The sequence below is a fragment of the Vipera berus genome (assembly GCF_964194415.1).
Source record: "Vipera berus genome assembly, chromosome: 2".
NCBI lineage: Eukaryota > Metazoa > Chordata > Lepidosauria > Squamata > Viperidae > Vipera > Vipera berus.
Window position 1 is genome coordinate 19,347,549 of NC_138203.1, and position 20,156 is coordinate 19,367,704.

General features: G+C 36.3%; 1 protein-coding gene across 2 annotated transcripts in view; it reads left to right on the forward strand.

The window, feature by feature from the left end:
- NIPBL (NIPBL cohesin loading factor) overlaps positions 1 to 20,156 on the forward strand; it is a 153,999-nt gene that overhangs the window by 40,754 nt on the left and 93,089 nt on the right. For both annotated transcript variants that reach the window (XM_081320531.1, XM_081320530.1), the window contains exons 2-4: positions 14,508 to 14,654; positions 15,517 to 15,682; positions 18,674 to 18,804. In XM_081320531.1, coding sequence (XP_081176657.1) covers positions 14,591 to 14,654; positions 15,517 to 15,682; positions 18,674 to 18,804 — 361 coding nt within the window. In that variant the 5' untranslated portion in view covers positions 14,508 to 14,590. The remainder of the gene's footprint in view (positions 1 to 14,507; positions 14,655 to 15,516; positions 15,683 to 18,673; positions 18,805 to 20,156) is intronic.

The following is a 20,156-nucleotide window of genomic DNA, read 5'->3' on the forward strand; positions in this document are numbered from 1 at the left end:
TTGCAGTTCCTTTTATGCATTTATTTGTGTTTCCCTACTGCTGGCTCATACTAAGATTGTAATCAAATACTAATCCAAGACCTTTTTCACAAGTATTATTACAAAGGGCTATTTTCTATCGCATACATGAGCATTTGGCTCTAAGTGAAAAACTTAGGAATTATTGTTTCCATTAAATTTAATTCTGTTAGTTTTAGCCTATCACTCTGATCTATCAAGATTCTTTAATTTTTATTTTATTTTCTAACATATTAACCATTCCACTCCACTGTGTGTCATTCTAGATTAGTTGATCATATCTATCTATCTGTCTTTCTGTCTGTTGTTTTTTTTCTGTTCAATCATGTCCAATTTTTGGAGACTGCCTGGATAAGTCCTGCAGGTTTCTTGGCAAGGATTTTCAAAAATGGTTTGCCATTGCCTCCTTCCTAGGGCTAGGGCTGAGAGAAAATGACTGGCCCAAGATCACCCAGCTGATTCTGTGCCCATGATAGAACTAGAACTCTGAGCATTGTGGTTTGTAGCTTGATGCTTTAACCACGGTACCAAACTGGGTCAAAATATATAGATAGAGCAAAGAAAATAACACAATGCTATTATATGTAATTATAGGAATATAAATGGTAGGGAAACTGTCAGGAATATATAGTGTATGGCTCTCTTAGGTGATTGGAAAACTAGAATTATATTCTGTGGCCCAATCTATACAAAGCTTTCTCCACGATTTTTGTCAGCTCCACTAATAGACTAAGACAGCAAATCAACTCACTGAAGGCTAAAACTACTTTTACTGAGATTGGGTATAATAACAGAATATTGCCAGTCTGATTGTGCTGTAGTTTCTCCTCATGATTGCTTGTGTGCCATCGAGTTGTTGTCAACTCTTAGCAACCACATAGATAGATTTTCTCCTGGATTATCTCTCCCAGAGCCGGTCCTTTAGGTCTTCGAGTGGTGTGCTCATTGCTTCTGTAACTGATTCCATCCACCTTTCTGCTGAGCTTCCTCTTTTTCATTTTCCTTCTACCTTTCCCTGTATTAGAGCTTTCTATATAGAGCTGTGTCGTTGCATAATGTGTCCAAAGTAGGAAAAATTGAACCTGGTCATTTGTGCTTCTGATGAGGTTGAGTTGTTTAGTGCTTTTCTTGACTGTTCATGGTATTCTCAGTCTTATTTAACACCAAAGTTCAAAAGTGTCTAAGTTCCTTACAGTTGATTGACTTAAATCAGACATGTCAAACTCGCGACGTCACGTGATGTCGTGCAACGTATCAGAGCTTTTTCTCCATTGCTGGCAATGGGGTGGGCACAGTTTCCTGATGACGCATCCGGCCTGTGGGTCGACAGTTTGACACCCCTGACTTAAATGTTTCATCCTTTTTTGCCTAAGCAATAGCTCCTGCATCTTCTTTATTCTCTAAAATTTCCATCAGCTGATTTTATCAACACTCCATGTTGCCTTAAAATTGCTGGTCTCCATATTAGGAAACTTACTGTGACCTGAGGCAACATCATATAATCATAGTGCTAGAAGGGGCCTTAGAGGACATCTAGTCCATCCCCTGCTCAAGGCACGAATCTTATACCATCCCAGTCAAATGGTTGTCCAGTCTATTTTTGAAAGCCTCCAGTGATGGAGCACCTACAGCATCAGGAAGCAAGCTGTTTCCTTGAATCATCCTGACTATCCAGAAATTCCTCCTTATTTCTAGGTTCAATCTCCCTCTGACAAGCTTTTTATCTTGCTCTCAGGTGCTATGCAGAATAAGTCTGCATTCTGTTCCCTGTGACAGGCCTTCAATATTGGAAGACTGATTTCAAGTCTTCTCTGAGCCTTGTCTTCATTAGGCTAAACACTCCTATATCCCTTAGCCGTTCATCATATTATTTTGCCTCCAAACCCTTTATCATCTTTGTTGCCTTTCTCTGAACTCTTTCTAGGGCCTCAACATATTTTTCGAATTGTGACCAAAACTGTACCTAGTGTTCCAAGTGTGGTATCACCAGTGCAATATAAAGCAATACTATCACTTGTCATTGTCTTGATGCTATCTCTCTTCCGATGCAGCCTGATAAGGCATTGGCTTTTTTGGCAGCTGCAGCATACTGCTGGTTCATACTTAAGTGGTGGTCACTAGGACACATAGATCCCTCTCAAAGTTACTGCTGTTGAGCCAGGTACCTCCTATTCTATCCCCATGCATTTGGGTTTTCCTGCCCAAGTGTAGGATCTTTTCTCACCACTGAACTGCATCTTGTTGGATAGGGCTCAGTGCTCAAGTCTGTCAAGACTCTTCTGAATCTTGAGTCTATTTTCTAAAGTGTTGGCTATTCTCCCCAGCTTGATGTCGTCTGCAAATTTGATGAGTTCCCCTTCTATCTCCTTGTCTAGATCATTTATGAAGGTGTTGAAGAGCATCGGGTCCAGAACTGAACCTTGAAGTACCTCACTGCATGGTTCTCTTTATGTAGATATAACTCCAATGAGCACTACCTGCCTGCATTTGATCAGCTAATTGGAAATCTATCTGGTGATGGTATTATCCATTCCATATCTTACGAAGAAGTAGGTTGTGGTCTACTTTGTCAAATGCCTTACTGAAGTCCCAAGTATACAATATATGCAGCATTTCATTGACTCACTAATTTAGTTACCTTATCAAAAAAGGCAATAAAATTTGTCTGGCATGATCGGTTTTTAACAAGCCCATGCTGGCTTCTACTGATCATCTTGTTTGCTTCTAAGTGCTCACAAATTCTCCATTTGATTATCTTTTCTGGGATTTTCCCATGTATTAATGTCTGGCTGATTGGCCTATAATTCCCTGGATCCAATCTCCCCCCCCCCCCCCATTTTTTAGATTGATACTATGACACCTGTTTTCCAGTCCTCGGTATTTTCCCTGTGCTACATGAGCCTTGAAAGATTACATCTGTCAACTTCTTCAAAACTCTGGGATGTAAACCATCTGGCCATGTGATTTGTACTCATCCAGGGTGGATAAGCATTGTCGTACCAATTCTTTGCCTATTTGATGTATCCTTCTTCTATCTCAGCGCTGTTTTTGATAGGTTGAGCTGTTCCTTCCTGTTGCGTAAAAACTGATGCAAAGAACTAATTAAGCAGCTTGGCTTTCTCCTTGCTGCCTGCCATCTTTTTGCCATCTGTTCCCATTAGTGTGCCTATTGTTTCCTTGACTTTCTTCTTGTTTCTTACATATTAAAATAACCTTTTTATTATTTTGCCATTGATTTTGAATAATATACCATCATTATAGGTAGAGCCTAATGCTAGGAGTCCTGATTGGTACAGGAAGCAGAATCCTTTGGAGTTGAACAACTAATAAATTATGGATGAATGAATGAATGAATGAATGAATGAAGGAAGGAAGGAAGGAAGGAAGGAAGAAGGAAAGAAAGAGAGAGAGAAAGAGAGAAAGAAAGAAAGAAAGAAAGAAAGAAAGAAAGAAAGAAAGAAAGAAAGAGTGGCTACCATTAAAATGCAGAACTAGATTATTACAGAAGGGCCAAACCATCCCAGCATCAGAGCACTTGGGAAATAATTGCTCTCTATTACTGTTTCCCCATCCCAGGTGACTCTTCTGTTGGTTACTGCAATAGAAGAATTGCAGAGGAAGAATGTGTGGCAGGCAGGCAGACCAGAAGGCACATTAGAGGATGAACCTCTGTTGCTGGAATTAATACAAAAGCCATGAAAATTATATATTAACAAAGGCCTTTTCACATACTTTGATGTTGCTTGCATGACAAGTCATAATTTAGACATAAAGTGGAGAAAATGTATTTTTAACATTAATTTCTTATCAGCAATATGCTGAGCACTGAAAAAAACCCTACGACCTATTTCATGACAGAGATATCGGACCCTTCCTTTGATTTCCCAGCCATAGTCTGGGCATGGGATATAAGCAGAGCTATACAGACATGTAGTACAAATGGAGAATTGGCTATACTTAAGATATGGCAAGCAAGATGTGTGGATGTAGACTATATGCATTTTCTGACAAATGATTTATGGGAAAGAATAATGGAGGCCAAAGTGAATTTGTTATATTTAACTTCATTTACCCCTACCCAGATGTTCTGTACCAGCCTGCTACCGGCCCTGCAGAAAAGGCAGGGACAACCCCTTTTACAAGAAGGCAAGAGGCTGGAACTAAGCCTGCCAAATTTATTAACATAAAAACATAAACAGAGCAAACAGAGCAAAGAGAGCAAACACGAACCATGAAACAGGAGCTATTCAAACGGTTGCCTTCAGCAAACCAGCCCTCCCACACATTCCCCTTTTAAACAGTTCAGGGCGTGGCTTCTCTCTGCCTCCTTCCGAGGTGCCCCATTGCCTTCCTCTGTTTACTCCTGATTGACTGCCTCCTGCGTCGGGCGTCCTTGAACAGGGCCAGCTGTGGGTCATCTTCATCCACGCTGTCAGGCTCACACAGCTGGGTCTGCGTCGTGACCAGATGGGAGGGGCCTGGCTGAGGGCTCTGTGGAGCCTCAATATTATTCTCAGCAAGCTCTTCAACACCCCCCTCCTCCTCCTCTGAATCGTCCGACCCAACTGCCGAACCCACAGGCTGACCCTGAATCACAACACCAGAGGCTTAGGTGTTCCTGTAATTTGACATCAAGTTTGTCTTGAAAAACTAAAGTGAGTTTTAGAGTTTGAGTCTAAATTGTCGTTAGGCAACGTGCATCTTTAACTGCATATTCAGACTTGAAACACTTGCTTTTAAAAATAAATATTACTAAAGTTTTTGATTCTATAAGATGTGTTTCTGGCTTGATTTCATTTAGTTATTTATCAAATTTAGATATTGCGCATCTCACTCTCATTTCTCCTTAAAAAAAAGAAATATCACTTTGCAAATTCAACATATTATATATAATACTAAATAGGGGAAAATTTTGTATGTATGCCCACTGACAAAGAAATGATCAGTCTATAATTGTAATGGTAGGTTTATTTTAACAGTGAGAAATGCATTTCAAAAAAGTTATAAATTGCTTTGCATTTTAATGAGTGAAATAAGTATTTGATCCCCCTATCAATCAGCAAGATTTCTGGCTCCCAGGTGTCTTTTATACAGGTAACGAGCTGAGATTAGGAGCACTCTTTTAAAGTTTTTTTATAGCTTGTTACCTATAAAAAAGCCACCTGTCCACAGAAGCAATCAATCAGATTCCAAACTCTCCAACATGGCCAAGACTAAAGAGCTATCCAAGGATGTCAGGGACAATATTGTAGACCTACACAAGGCTGGAATGGGCTACAAAACTATCACCAAGCAGCTTGGTGAGAAGGTGACAACAGTTGGTGTGATTATTTGCAAATGGAAGAAACCCCAAATAACTTTCAGTCTCTCTCGGTCTGGGGCTCCATGCAAGATCTGACCTCGTGGAGTTTCAATTATCATGAGAACAGTGAGGAATCAGCCCAGAACTACACATGAGCATTTTGTCAGTGATCTCAAGGCAGCTGGGACCATAGTCACCAAGAAAACAATTGGTAACACACTACGCCATGAAGGACTGAAATCTTGCAGCGCCTGCAAGGTCCCCCTGCTCAAGAAAGCACATGTACAGGCCCGTCTTAAGTTTGCCAATGAACATTTGAATGATTCAGAGGAGAATTCGGTGAAAGTGTTGTGGTCAGATGAGACCAACATTGAGCTCTTTGGCATCAACTCAACTTGCTACCTATGCTACCTATGACCCCATTGTCAAACATGGAGGTGGAAACATGCTTTGGGGTGTTTTTCTGCTAAGGAGACATGACAACTTCACTGCATCAAAGGGACAATGGACAGGGCCATGTACCGCAAATCTTGGGTGAGAACCTCCTTCCCTCAGCCAGGGCATTGAATATGAGTCGTGGCTGGGTATTCCAGCATGACAATGACCCAGAACACATGGCCGAGGCAACAAAGGAGTGGCTCAAGAAGAAGCACATTAAGGTCCTCTCCAGTCCTTAATCCCACAGAAAATCTGTGGAGGGAGCTGAAGGTTTGAGTTGCCAAACATCAGTCTCAAAATCTTAATGACTTGGAGAGGATCTGCAAAGAGGAGTGGGATAAAATCCCTCCTGAGATGTGTGCAAACCTGGTGGCCAACTACAAGAAACATCTAACCTCTGTGATGGCCAACAAGGGTTTTGCCACCAAGTACTAAGTCATGTTTTGCGAAGGGGTCAAATACTTATTTCACTCATTAAAATGCAAATCAATTTATAACTTTTTTAAAATGCATTTTTCTGGATTATTTGTTGTTATTCTGTCTCTCACTGTTAAAATAAACCTACCATTAAAATTATAGACCGATCATTTCTTTGTCAGTGGGCAAACGTACAAAATCAGGATCAAATAATTGCCCCCTCACTGTATCTATTTTATATATCTTTGCTCAGTGTAGCTTATGCTGATTTTATCTTAGTGGTTTCCTCAACTTCCTTTATGGCTTGGATATAAACATTTCTACCAGATTTTTCACCGTATGTGGTTTCTCTTTCTTAGTCCTTCAAACTTCATTCTGCTTATTAGACTTAAGCTATTTATAATAAAAATCATTCAGTTTTTTAAAAAAACAAAACACTTGTTAGTTCTTTTTATTTTCCATTTGTGAACAGGCTTGTGTTCTATTCCACAAGGGGGCAGAGTTCTCTTATTATGAAAAGTTTATATTTTAATTACAAAGATGTTTTGGAGTTGAGCTAGATTACAAATTAAAACAAAATGTTGCTGGAGGAATTGAGGATGAAAAGCTCACCTCCTTGAAAAGTACTAATTCAGACATAATGAAGAGTATTGCTAGGTTTAATTTCAGTTTTAATGTTTATATAGCTACTTTTTAAAAGTAAACTTAAGTTAGTTAAGTTACTCTGGTAAGCAAAAGAAATTCATATTAGGTCCTGCTTTTTTAATAAGAAAATGCAAGTTTGTAGCTTTTCCTTATTTCCTCCTCCTCCTCACTGTCCTGTCTTGGATAATGCTATGACTTCATTCTAACCCTTGGTATTGATTAGTTCTCAATTTCACTATGTTTGTTTGTATATAAACAAATTGTGTGTGTGTGTGTGTGTGTGTGTGTGTGTGTGTGCGTGCGCGCAGTATGTTCTTTTGCTAGCATATTCCCAGAAGTATTAAATCCTTTATTAGATTTTTCATAGGCAAAGTTTAAAATCATTGTATCTATATTGCAACCCTAGAGTATATGAATTGGAACCAGCTGCAGATTACTGACTAATGGGTGCATATATGATCCATGAATTCACTATACTCAGATTGGGGATTTATTTTTAGTACTAGTACAGATCTTGCTGTCTAGCCTCTTGAAAATCTGTCCTGATTTTCTTCCAAATATTTAAAGTTTAACAATTAATTAACATCATACACTGATTTAAATGACAATAATGGTAAGGAAAGTGGGACTCATAAGTAAATATATATTACACTGCATGATTGCCACGGTTAACAAGTCAGAAGCATTTGCTGATATGCTGTAAATCACTCAGAGATTTACCAGTAGATCATTATCTACCTCTCTTCTCATTTGAATAACTTGGAAGCAATCCCATTTGATATTTTAGATTACGGTATGAAACCAAAATGGTTACTATGTTTATTTTGGAAATTTGTATCGGATTAATTTGTGAAAGTAATATTACCAATAGCATGCTGTCTTTCATGCTTCTGTTGAAAGTAGCACAGGATGTAATGCTTTTAATTACCGTAAATAGAAGAAGCAATAAGGAAATAAAAAGAAGCAAAAAAATAACAAAATAATATACTGCTCAAAAAAGTAAAGGGAACACTTAAACAACACAATGTACTGTATTTAATAGTAGGATGTCTTATCTTGTGTTCCCTTTATTTTTTTGAGCAGTATATATATAAGGACTTTTCATGCATGTATATCAGATTCTACACAATAATTTCAATAAAGGATGACCTTCCTACATTGTAGTAATTTATACATAATCTATGTCTGAATGCAACTTGTTCATAGACTTCAAGTAATATAAAGTCATCAATTTGGTATATAATTGGGGCCAGGAATCAGAACAGCATAGAGAATCCATTTCTGTGGGCCATTTGTCAATTTCCATATACAGTGGTTGAAAAGAATATGGATGTTGAAAAATATTAAGTCTTGCACCAAAGACAAATTAATATATGTCTTCCCTCAATATAATAACTTACCAATTTTATGGTCCCAGTTCTTTCTTGCAGACATATGGTGTTTCTTGCAGGTCTTCCAGTGCACCTTTGTTGCTACCATGCCGTTGTTTGTAATCAGTCTTTGCAATCTTATTGCAGCTGCTAGATAGATAAGATAGATAATCTTTATTGTCATTTTTTACTGTGGGCACATTGACACACAGTGAAAATGAAATTTGGTTGCTTGCTCTCGAAGTGTACACATACATAACACACATTTAAACATGCTACATACAACATATGTATAAACCTACACCCTTACATATAAATAACAAATATTAATCACTGTCCATCTTGAATACATAACAGAAAGAGGAAGCTTTAAAGTTCACAAGGTTAATACTGTACGAAACGAAACTATAACTGAATCTGGATGTTCTGCTTCGGATGCCACGAAGCCTCCTCCCAGAAGGTAACAGGGAAAACAGGTTGTGAAGAGATTGTTTAGTGTCCCAGATAATCTTACGGACCCTGCTCAAGCAACGTTTCTGTGCTATGTCCTGGATGGGAGGGAGGGAACTGCCAATGATCTTTTCAGCCATCCTCACCACTCTCTGCACCGCCTTCCTGTCTGAAGCAGTGATGCTTCCAAACCAGACTGTAATGCTATATGACAGGATTGTCCCTCTTTAGAAAGTGGTAAGGACAGGAGAAGGAAGATGTGCTTTTCTCAGGCGATTCAGAAAATACAGGCACTGCTGTGCCCACTTCACCAATGTCTCACTGTTGAGCGACCACGCCAGCCTACTCGTTAACTGCACACCCAGGAATTTGATGCTGGTAACCATCTCCACAGGTGATATGTGACTTACAGGTGCTAACTAGATGATACATTGTATCTTCAGCTTCTTTGCAGAGACAGCATTTACTATCTGTTTCCGTCTTCTCAGTCCTGACTTTATATGCATTTGTTCCTAAGGCTTGGTCTTGGACAGCCAGAATTAGCCATTTTGTCTCTTTCTTCAACTTTCCTGCTCTTAAAAATTTATTTTTCCTGCTATTTTTTAATGTACTGGCCATGTTATGCTTTGTTTTCCCATGCCTATTTTCTATTCTTCATTTGGTCATTCTTGTAGATCAGTTTGGTGTCTCCAGTACTCAATAGGCCTTCCTGGTATATTGCATCTTCTTCCCTATCCTTTAGATATACAGATGTTCCTCAACTTACAACAGTTCTTTTAGTGACCATTCAAAGTTACAACGGCGCTGAAAAAAGGGACTTATGACCGTTTTTCAGTTGTCAGTTTTGCAGCATCCCCATGATCATGTGATCAAAATTCAGATGCTTGGCAGCTGGTTCATATTTATGATGTTGCTGTGTCCCGAGGTCATGTGATCATCTTTTGTGACCTCCACACAAGAAAAGTCAATGGGGAAGTCAGATTCACTTAACAACCGGGTTACTAACTTACCAGCTTCAGTGATTCACTTAACTGTGGCAAGAAAGGTCATAAAATGAGGCAAACCTCACTTAACAATGTCTCACTTAACAACAGAAATTTTGGACTCAGTTGTGATCATAAATCGAGGAGTACCTGTACTTCCATTGCTCTTTTTTCTTCAACCATCTGATGTACTTCAATTATTATCATGATTCATCACACAATCAGCCAAATATTTAGACTATATTTGTCATTTTATCCACTTATCAGGTTTTCCTGCTTAATTGTCTAAGTGTATTAAGTGTTAAGCAGACAATGTACATTAAAAATGATAACATTAATGTGGAAAATGCACTTTAAAGTGGAAAATACACATTAATTACATATTGTTTGTTTTTATTACAATAGTATCCATGGAGTACTTTCTAAGTTTGTTGAAATCAGCTCTCTTAAAGTCTAAGACACTGGTTTGACATGTGCCTGCATTATGTTGAATTCCAGTATGATATGGTCACTGTCCCCCAAAGTTCCTGCAACTTCAACCCTTTATATCATTTCATCTCTGTTAGTAAAGGTTAAATTAAGTTCAATATAGTTGACCCTCTAGTTCTCTCTATCTTTTGGGTGACAAAGTTGTCTTCTAGATTCATGAAGAATCTGTTTGATCTCCCAGTGATGCAGAGTGTTTGTCAGCATAATTCAAACCACCAATTACTATTGTAGCATCCTTCTTGCACACCTAAGCTAACTGATTAGCACAAAGTTCATATCTTTTCTCTGGTTGGTTGGGTGGTCTACAGTATACACCTGTGGCAATGTCATTCCTTTTTCCTTTTATATTAACCCAAATGCATTCAATAAGGTTTTTATCCTTGCTTTTTTGCATTAGCAGGATCGCAAAGCAGATTATTACTTTTCAGTAACGTACAAAATATTTAAGTATATGTGTTTCCTATTTTATTGAAATTTCCATTATAAAGTTCTGAACATTTTGTGTTTAAATAACAGAATTGGCAGTGTAGCCTAATGGAGGTAGGAAACAATTAACTACATTTATTCTTCATTAAAAAAATTGAAATGCAAAAGCTAATGTTGGGTTAGTGTTAGAATGTCCACTAGCACTTAATCTGATTGTATATGTGTTTTATATGTATTGTATAAAATGTTATATTTTGTGTGTGTGTGTGTGTGTGAGAGAGAGAGAGAGATTTTATATAACCTCAATCACTAAATTTAGATTTTTTTTATATATGCACCCTGAGTTTTTGTACTCTAAGCTTCTGTTTACTGTTTTTTAAAAAACTGATTTAATGCTGACTTTAAAAAAAGTTTGATCAAATGTATGATGTATTTTCCACATTTCACCTGTTGAATTCAAAATATAACAAATACAGACAAAAAGTATACTTTATCTGAAAGTATGTTCTGCGCCCTCTTGTGGACAAATATATACATACACAAATGTTAGCTTATGAATGTGTAATAGTTATGTTTGTATAATGGATGGGAAATTAGTAATTAAGCACTAGCTTACCACAAATTAAGTTCATGGGCATTTTTAGTATTGCTATTCTTAAGCAAGTTTCTTGGGTCATTATCCTTTTTTAAAAAAATATATACTACTTGTTTCTTCTTCTAAAATATATAGTGAAAGACTTTGAAGCACATTTAAGCCAATGTCTCACTGATCCTCAAAAACATATTCCTGATTTCTACACTGACAAGGAAAACAATCAGGTTTTACACATATATTTTCACCTTTTAAAAATCCTTAATTATTGTAGTTATTTTTTCACAATATGCCATTGTTATATGGAGGGTAAGGTACTACATTGAGACCAAGTTGCCATTCCATTATGGAAATCGCTGAGCAATATTTCGTTGTTGATGATCATTCAGCCTAGCATTGTTCATCAACATAAGAATGTTAATATGCGGATAAAATGAGAAGGCACCACTGTGTATGACACTTTTTGTTCCCCAAGGAAAGCAGGATACCAATGTAATAATGGCTTCCTACCAGGAAAATTTATCAAGAACAAAGTAGTAGTCATCAACTTTTTATTACATCATCTTCTAATATTTTAATGTGTTTAATATATGTAACCTATATTAATATAGGCTACATTATTGTACAGGTAGTCCCCACTTAACAACCACATTTGGGATCGACAGCTCCATCGCTAAGTGATACAGTTTTTAAGATAGCTATCACATGATTATGACAGATTTAGCACCTCACTTCTGCTGCATCCATTAACTAATCCACTCATAGCTGTTAAGTCAGATATCACATGATGTAACTTGTTATTTTACTACTGGATCCATTTACTTTGCTTGTGGGTAGCCAATTGTGAAGCAGCAATCATGTGATTGCAAGATGAGATGCTTGTAAATGCCTGCCATTTGCAAAGCAGCTGAATTTTGATCACATGACCACAAAGATGTAATGATTGTAAATGTGAGAGCTGGTCATAAAGTTATTTTTTTCAGCAGTGTTGTAACTTACAATCGCTAGGGCACTAGTTAAGTAAGCAAGGACAATCTGTATTTTTGAACTGAAATTGTTTTTTAAAGTCAGCCTTAAAATAGACCAATAATAATGATTTACAAGTTAATGTATTATCAATCTTTTGTTTGCTTTTTTTCGTATCTAGAATGGATTGGCTATGCTTCAAAAGCACCAATAGAACCATTAAACAAATTGTAATCATTATGTCATACAAAAGTGATTCTTAGACTTCTAAGGTGAAATGGCGAAAATGAAAGTGATTATATTTTCCTAAGCTAGAATTGGTCGCAGATCTAAATATACAGAGTTTATTTAGAGTTTAGTAAATGAATGCTAAAGTGTAAAAACTCTTTTTAACTGAATATATTTGGTGATTCTATAGTATTCAAACATTTCTTAGACTTTTTAGGCTTAATTAGAAGATATTATTTTTTCTTAATAGGCAGTAGCTCTTGCATTTAATATAGCCCCAGATTCCACAGCATGGAATCTGGGGCTATATCAGTGAGCTTGCCTTGTCCACCATCTCACCCACCATCAGGCAGCAAAGTGGAGACTTTCCATGGTAGGGAGATTTCAGTGGTGGCTAGGTCAACAGAGTTCGCATGCAATGGACTTTAAGGCTGGCCAATGTCAGTGAGCCCAGCAGAGGGGAGGCAAGGCAAGGCAAAGAAGACAGTGAAGGATCAGCTGGAGGTGGTAGTGGGGTGTGGCAATAGTAGTGGGTAATTGTGGGAGACACCAGCTTCTTCATCTCAAGTTAGGTTGTGCAGGATGCCAAAAGAGGGCAGAGATGGGAGTATATAGGCAAATGGAAAGAGTTGAAGCAGAGACAGTTTACACAGTCATTGGCCACAGGATGCTGCCATGTCCATAAATGCAAGCTGGTTGCTAAGCACCCAAAATTTGATCATTTGACTCGGGGAGCTACAATAGTTGTAAGTGCGAGGATTGATCGTTAGTCCATTTTTTTCAGCACACCATTGTAACTTTGAATACTCACGGAATAGCACAGGGCTATGTATTAACAAGCCAGTTTATGTAAGTAATTTACCCAGATATTACATACTTTCTTAGGCTTTCAGGTTAGTCTCATAGGAAGTTCATTATTATCTGGATAACCTCTATAGTCGAATTAAGAGTAGAAATGGGAGCTACATAAGTAGTCCCTGAAGTTCAGACACATTCTCCTTAGATCAACTGGTTATATAAATTAGATGGTCAGCTTGGATATTCAAACAGTTATCATATTTCAACACAGATTAACTCAGATTAATTATGAAAAAATACCTTACATAATATTCTGAGCTCTTTGAAAGAATTCAGCAAGGTTCATCAGGTTGATACTAACTCTCAAAGGGTTCCTATGCATATGAGCTTTATTCCAATGCATTGAGTAGCATTTGTTTTACAGTGTTTTAATAACTAGAATATCTAATCCACAAATTACTTGACATCAACTACAACCATATTTCTGTAGTGCTTCTGTCATTGTGTTCAGTGATTTTGCCTTGCTTCACTCATGCCGAGAGACCAAATCTATCCATCAGGAAGTCAATGTAGGGACCATGAATTGGACCATACAATCCAATTTAACTGCAAAATATGTTGATGAAGAAGTTCACACATCATGTATTGGGTATACATTTAATCTGTTTTATTATTATAGAAGTATTATTTTGTGTGTTCTTTGTTACAGAAACTTATTCTGAAGAACAACTGCTTTTACTATTGAATAAATCAATTCTGAGATCCCGGAAATACAAGATCAATGAGTGTCACTTTAATAAATTTTAAGAGCAGTTTTTTCAACCTAGCAGATAGACAAAATTGTCAATCTATATAAAGTTTATTTGACTATATGTGGTTCAAATAATACAAAATCTATTTTTGCAGTACTGGGACCACTGTTATTGTAATTATCTGCTAGATAGTTATCTGCTGTCATTCTAATAGATAACAGGATTCTGGTTATACAAACATACCTAAAATAATGTATTGCATCAGATCTTTATTGAACTTTCTCTTACCACTGTACCCAGAAGGGTTCCTCCAATTATTTTTCTTATGTTGATCATATAGACCTGGGGTGTCAAATTTGCAACGTCACTTGAAGTGTCGCGACGTATCACAACTTTTTCTCCATTGCCAGCAATGGGGTGGGTGCGGTTTCAGCATGACACATCTGGCCCATCGGTCGGCAGTTTGACACCCCTGATATAGACTACTCACTTTATGCAAACTTTAATATAAACTTTAATATAAAAGACTATTCTTTTATATTGCATATTAAATAAAACTCTATGCTACTACATTTTTTTAGACTTTAAATTTTGTTTTGCTTTGCAAATAAGAGTCTTTCTTTCTCATTCCAGTGTGTGTGGGAGATGGGAAGTAATGTTAGCTGGCACCTGAACTAAAATCTGTGTGTAAGCACCACCATCCCAAGCACTTCAGGATGAATGGGGATATGCCTCATGTTCCCATCACTACTCTTGCAGGGATTGCTAGTCTTACTGATCGTAAGTATCTTTCTAAGTAAGTTTTTTAAAATTAAAACTTAATATAAATTATCTTAGCATGCTATTGTATGTTTATATTTATATCAAAATATCTTTGGAAATAAATTGTGTGTGTGCGCACAGGTGAACTAAATGTGTGCACATGCATATGTATGCATATATGGTTAGAAATAAAGTATAGTTTATCTGTGCATACCTTGGTTATCGCTGTACCAAATATCTACCTTATTTTTCTTGGATGAAGAATGAGTAGTTTGTACTTTTAAAATCCTGATTTGAGAACAGAGCAAAATACGCATTTGTGTTATAACACAATATTCTTATCTCCTATGGCAATATTATAATTTGAAGTTATTTAATTTTTCAGTTAAAAAATGCAATTAAATTGACCCCTATCCAATAAAAACCTTAGAAATTGATCAGTGGAAATTGTGTGCTGGATGGCAAAGAAGCCTCAGCTTAGTATTTCTTTGAGCTCTGTGCAAGAGGGCATTGATTCAAGTATAACAGATACCTGGCCAATTCTTGATGCATAATAGATAATTTTCTGGCACTCAATTGCTATGCACAAAAACGCAAAAGAAGAGAATAGTAACATGAAATATGGAAGTAGAATAGGCTTCCCTAAGTTGATGCTCACTAGGTACCTTGGAAATTACAACTTCTGGAATTCCTAGCAAGAATATCAATTTGGAGAAGACTGAGCATCAGAAGTATCAATAGTTATTAATGTCAGAGATATTATTACTGGCTCTGAATCACAGTGTTTAATACTGCAGGAATGCTAGATGGGACAAAAATTTTCTGAAATGCTGTTTTTTTTAAAATGGAGTAATGTTTTATTCTAAACCTTTCTAAACAGTTTTGAATCAGCTGCCTCTTCCATCACCTTTGCCCGCCACAACTACAAAAAGCCTGCTCTTTAATGGACGAATTGCAGAGGAGGTGAACTGTCTTTTGGCTTGTAGGGATGAAAATCTGGTTTCACAGCTTGTACACAGTCTCAACCAGGTGTCAACAGATCACATGTATGTATTTAAAGCACAGCGTTTTCAAATTGACTATTATGTGTGTAGAATTATTAAAGGCACTTTATTGATACTGCTGGATTGTAGAAATGTAGAAAAGGTCTAATCCACTCTCAACAAAAAGCTTATTTTTATTGGGCCAGTAAGATTTTTTTTTGTTCAGTCTAGTTAATAGCTCTGTTGTTGTGGAGCAGTAGAGGAGGAGAGAACACTTAATATGTGGTGCCTAGAGGTCCTGAATGAAAGGCTATAAATAAAATAAGTATACCTTAGTGATTTAGTGAAAAATGAGTAACTAAATACTAACAAATTAAGCAAAGTAATGGATTGCGACACTAGTGTTGTAATAGTCTGACTATTTCATGATTTTCAGCATCTTTTTGTTCTGCTTTTGCTGTATGAATAATGACTTAAAAATACTGAAGTGCTGGATCTCAGAACATTGTTGGATTTGTAGTTTTTAAGGCTGTGAAATAGACTACACATTAAGGTATTCATTTATAAATATGAAATATGTAGATTTCAAAAGAGTTCAAAATCATATTAGAGACATAAAAATATTTATTTATATCCCTTATTTATTATTTTTACAAGTAAGGCACGAACATATCCAACAGATATTCTTCCTCCTATTTTCCCCACAAAACCTGTGCAGTGGGTTGGGCTGAGAGAGTGACTGGCACAAAATCACCCAACAGGTTTTCAAGACTAAGGCAGAACTTGTACTTGTGATCTCTTGCTTTCTAGCCTGGTGCCTTAACCATTGGACCAAACTGACTCTCAAGATCGCTAGAATCACTAGAACAAAATTATTCCAGACAACAATATCAACATTAACAGAATATATAGCAACTCAGTTAACAGCTGGGTAAATACATAGGTTTAATTCTACACTTGTGGCTTCTGCCAATGATGGTTTCTTCAGAGAAATCCCTGGCAGATGTAGTACCACTAAGAAGACACCTTAGCTGTTCTTGAAACCCAGACAAATGCACAAAGTACAAAGCTACTAATTACCCAGTTCCTAAAATATGATAACATTTTATACAACGCAATTGGTAGTTCTTGAACTCCTTCAGAAAAGTTGTCTGTTTCTGGTGAGTTCGTTACCTCAGTAAGTTAGTTGTAGGATTTTGCACCAGAATTAGCTTTTAGATCAATTTCAAATACAGAACTATTATAAAAGAATATTACAGTAATCCAGTTCTGAAGTTAATCCTTATATTCAGGAATTACCATATAGTTTGTAATTATGTCTATTGATAACAATAGCTTGAGGGGGTTAAAAAACTATAGGTTGATGTAGCTATGGTCCCTTTTATATCGGCCCCGGACTATGTGTTTAAATTTGGTTTCTAGTGATAATGTTTTCTGTCATTTTATTCCACTCTTCAAGTGGAATAGATGCAAATGTAACCAAATTATTTTCAGTAAGTTGCCCAGGGCCCTTTAAAAAACAAAACACTAAAATTCAAAGGTCAACTGCTAAGCATGGGGTTCCTGAGTTTCTAGGCAATAATTTTATCTCACCTATGCCTTTTGGAGACCTCTAAATCAGAACATTTTTTTCCTTTTTTCTTTTAAAAAAACCAAAACACTCAAACTTTTACCCGTTCCCCTAAGCCAAAAATATTGCTATCCCTGATCTGGGATCAATACAGATTATACACCTATCCTTCAGAGGAAGAATAAAGCTTGTCAAGAAAGAACAGTATTCATAATGCCAGGATAAAACTTTCTCTGCGAGTCTCTGCAGTCCTGCCTAATGGTTTTTGGAGCCTCATCCAGTCCACCATAGCGTTCAGACACTAGTCAAAGGGCTTTTCAGTTTTCAATGATTCAAATGATGTTGATTAGAGATGAGTGGCATCAACTATTACCGTATCTCAATTCTAACTCCTTATAACTCCCTCAAAAGCTTTATATAGATGTTAAAACAGTAGTGAAAAAGAATGGAACCCTGTAGAACCTCACTGCTTCATTGTCAATGGCCAGAAGTGTTTTCCCCCCCCCAAACATGGCCTTTGTAAGTATTTTTCAAAGCATATTAGTTTAATACATAAATTCCCAGTGGGTAAGGCTGATGCAGAAAGGTAACACAATCAGTGTGTTAAAAACACCGAAATATGGACAGTCAATCTTACTTAGTTGTAAAAATTCTAATCTTGTAAATATGGTAGTTATTTATAGATTAGTTGAAAAAAATCATCATTGCTCTTTTAAAAATTGTGAAATTACATTTTTAAACAAATTAGTCAATCTTTATCTTATAGATGTGTGTTATTAAATGCTATTTTTAACAGATACAATTTTTAGAATAATGGAAAATTAAGAGTAGCAATATTATTTCTTTATCAAGTGTTTAATTAACCGGAGAGTTAATAATGGTGAGACTGCTGCTTCAAGTTTGAGAACCTGCTGTATGAAAGATGAAAGCAACTGTGCTCTATTGCAGATAATTTAAATATAGGGATTTCTCAACTTATGACCGTTCAAAGTTACAAGTGACTTAAAATAAACTATTTATGATCTGTCCTCAATGTTTTAACATTGTGGTGCTTGGCAACCAGCTCACATTTATGACAGTTGCAGTGTTTCGTGGTCACGTATCCACAATTTGCAAATTTTTTGTTAGTTTCCAGCAAAAATCACCAATTTGGGAGAATGGATTTGCTTAACTATCACACTGTTTGCCTAACGACTGTGGAGATTCATTTTATCACGGTGGTAGAAATGGCCGCAAAACCATGTCTGGTCTGATAATGTCCCAACTTATGACTGCAACAATTTGTGACCAAAATTCCAGGCTCCTGTATATTTTATTTCATGCTATAGACCATGAAGGAGAAGAAACCATTTCTATCTCAGAAAAATGCACTTTGTAGTCCCTGCACATTAATTATCTTTTATGAGTGTCCTAATTCATAGCTTGCATGCTTGATAATATACTCATGGGTTCCTATAACTTTTGTTTTCTGTATCTTACATCAGAGAATTGAAAGATAACCTTGGCAGTGATGATCCAGAGGGAGATATACCAATCTTGCTGCAGGCTGTCCTGGCAAGGAATCCTAATGTTTTCAGGGAAAAAAGTATGCAGAACAGATACGGGGTACAAAGTGGTGAGAGTTTTTATTCATTTCACTATATTTTCTAAAGAAAATAACAGTCAACTTTGTTGCCTTTCTATTGTGATAGCATGAATGAATTTTAGATATAATTTCAAATGTGTTGGTTTATAATACATGAGATGTGTGTCCTAGCCATTTCAGTCTAGGATTTTTTTGGGGGAAAAATCTTATTCAGACTAATAGCAGAATAATATTGTACTACTCCTAGAAAAAGTCACTTTTGCATGGACTTAAATGTTGAAATCTACATTTAAATAACCTATGACCCATAGGTTCAGAGATATTTCTTTACCTGATTCCTTAGCACCTTCAACAATTGTAGCAGTTCTAATGTACTGCCTTCACTGGAAGAGTTCCTAAAAATTCAGGGAGATATTTTTTTTTATTAATTCCATTTATATCCCGCCCTTCTCCGAAGACTCAGGGCGGCTTACAAGCTTAGCAGTAGAGATGTATCTGCCTTGAAAGTAGCCCATATTAAACATCAGGAGATGTCCACATGAAATATTATGTGATATTTTATATTATGTCGTAGAATGCTTTCTGGTAATTTTTATGTCAATATGTTTTATAAAATTTGCTAAATTTCAATTCAGTGGGAGTCACGGCTCCCAGATTTTGGGTAAGGTATTTCAGATGGATAAATTAGCCCATTTGAGGTACCTTGGTTCAAAATGTTTTGGTCTGTAATATACTGCTTCACCCAGTTAAAGTTTATGGACATGAGAGTTTTAATAGTATATAGATAGTATATAGCATATTTAACTATGGCTTATTGTGAAAACTAAATGGAAAGCACAGAGATGGAAAGATTGAGTACTACTCATAACGGAGGAATGGAAAATACAATATCTACACATATTGCTGACTGGAAGTCCTTTAGATTTTTTTTTTTGCAAGAAACAGAAAAACATGAACTTATGAGTTATGGTTTTGATTATTAGACTGAATAGATTATACAAAAAATAGTTATGTTGTAATCATAGAGCAAGATATAACTTTATAATTGTATTATAACTGCTGTAAAGAAAATCAAAAGCTACTTCTGTGTATATTTTTCTTTTAACTCTTTGATTTCTTTTTTTCTTTTTCTCACCCTATATTAATTTCTATTAGTTTTTTTCTTTCTTAAAGTTTATATATGTATGTCTCTCTTTCTCTCTCCATATATATATATATATATCACATAGTACACACACACACACATATATAGTATATATAGTACATACATAGTACATACATATATAGCGCGCGCACGCACACACACACACACACACACACAAGATATATATGTATAAAATAAACTTAAATGGACAGATAGATCCACTAGTCTATTTCTGTAA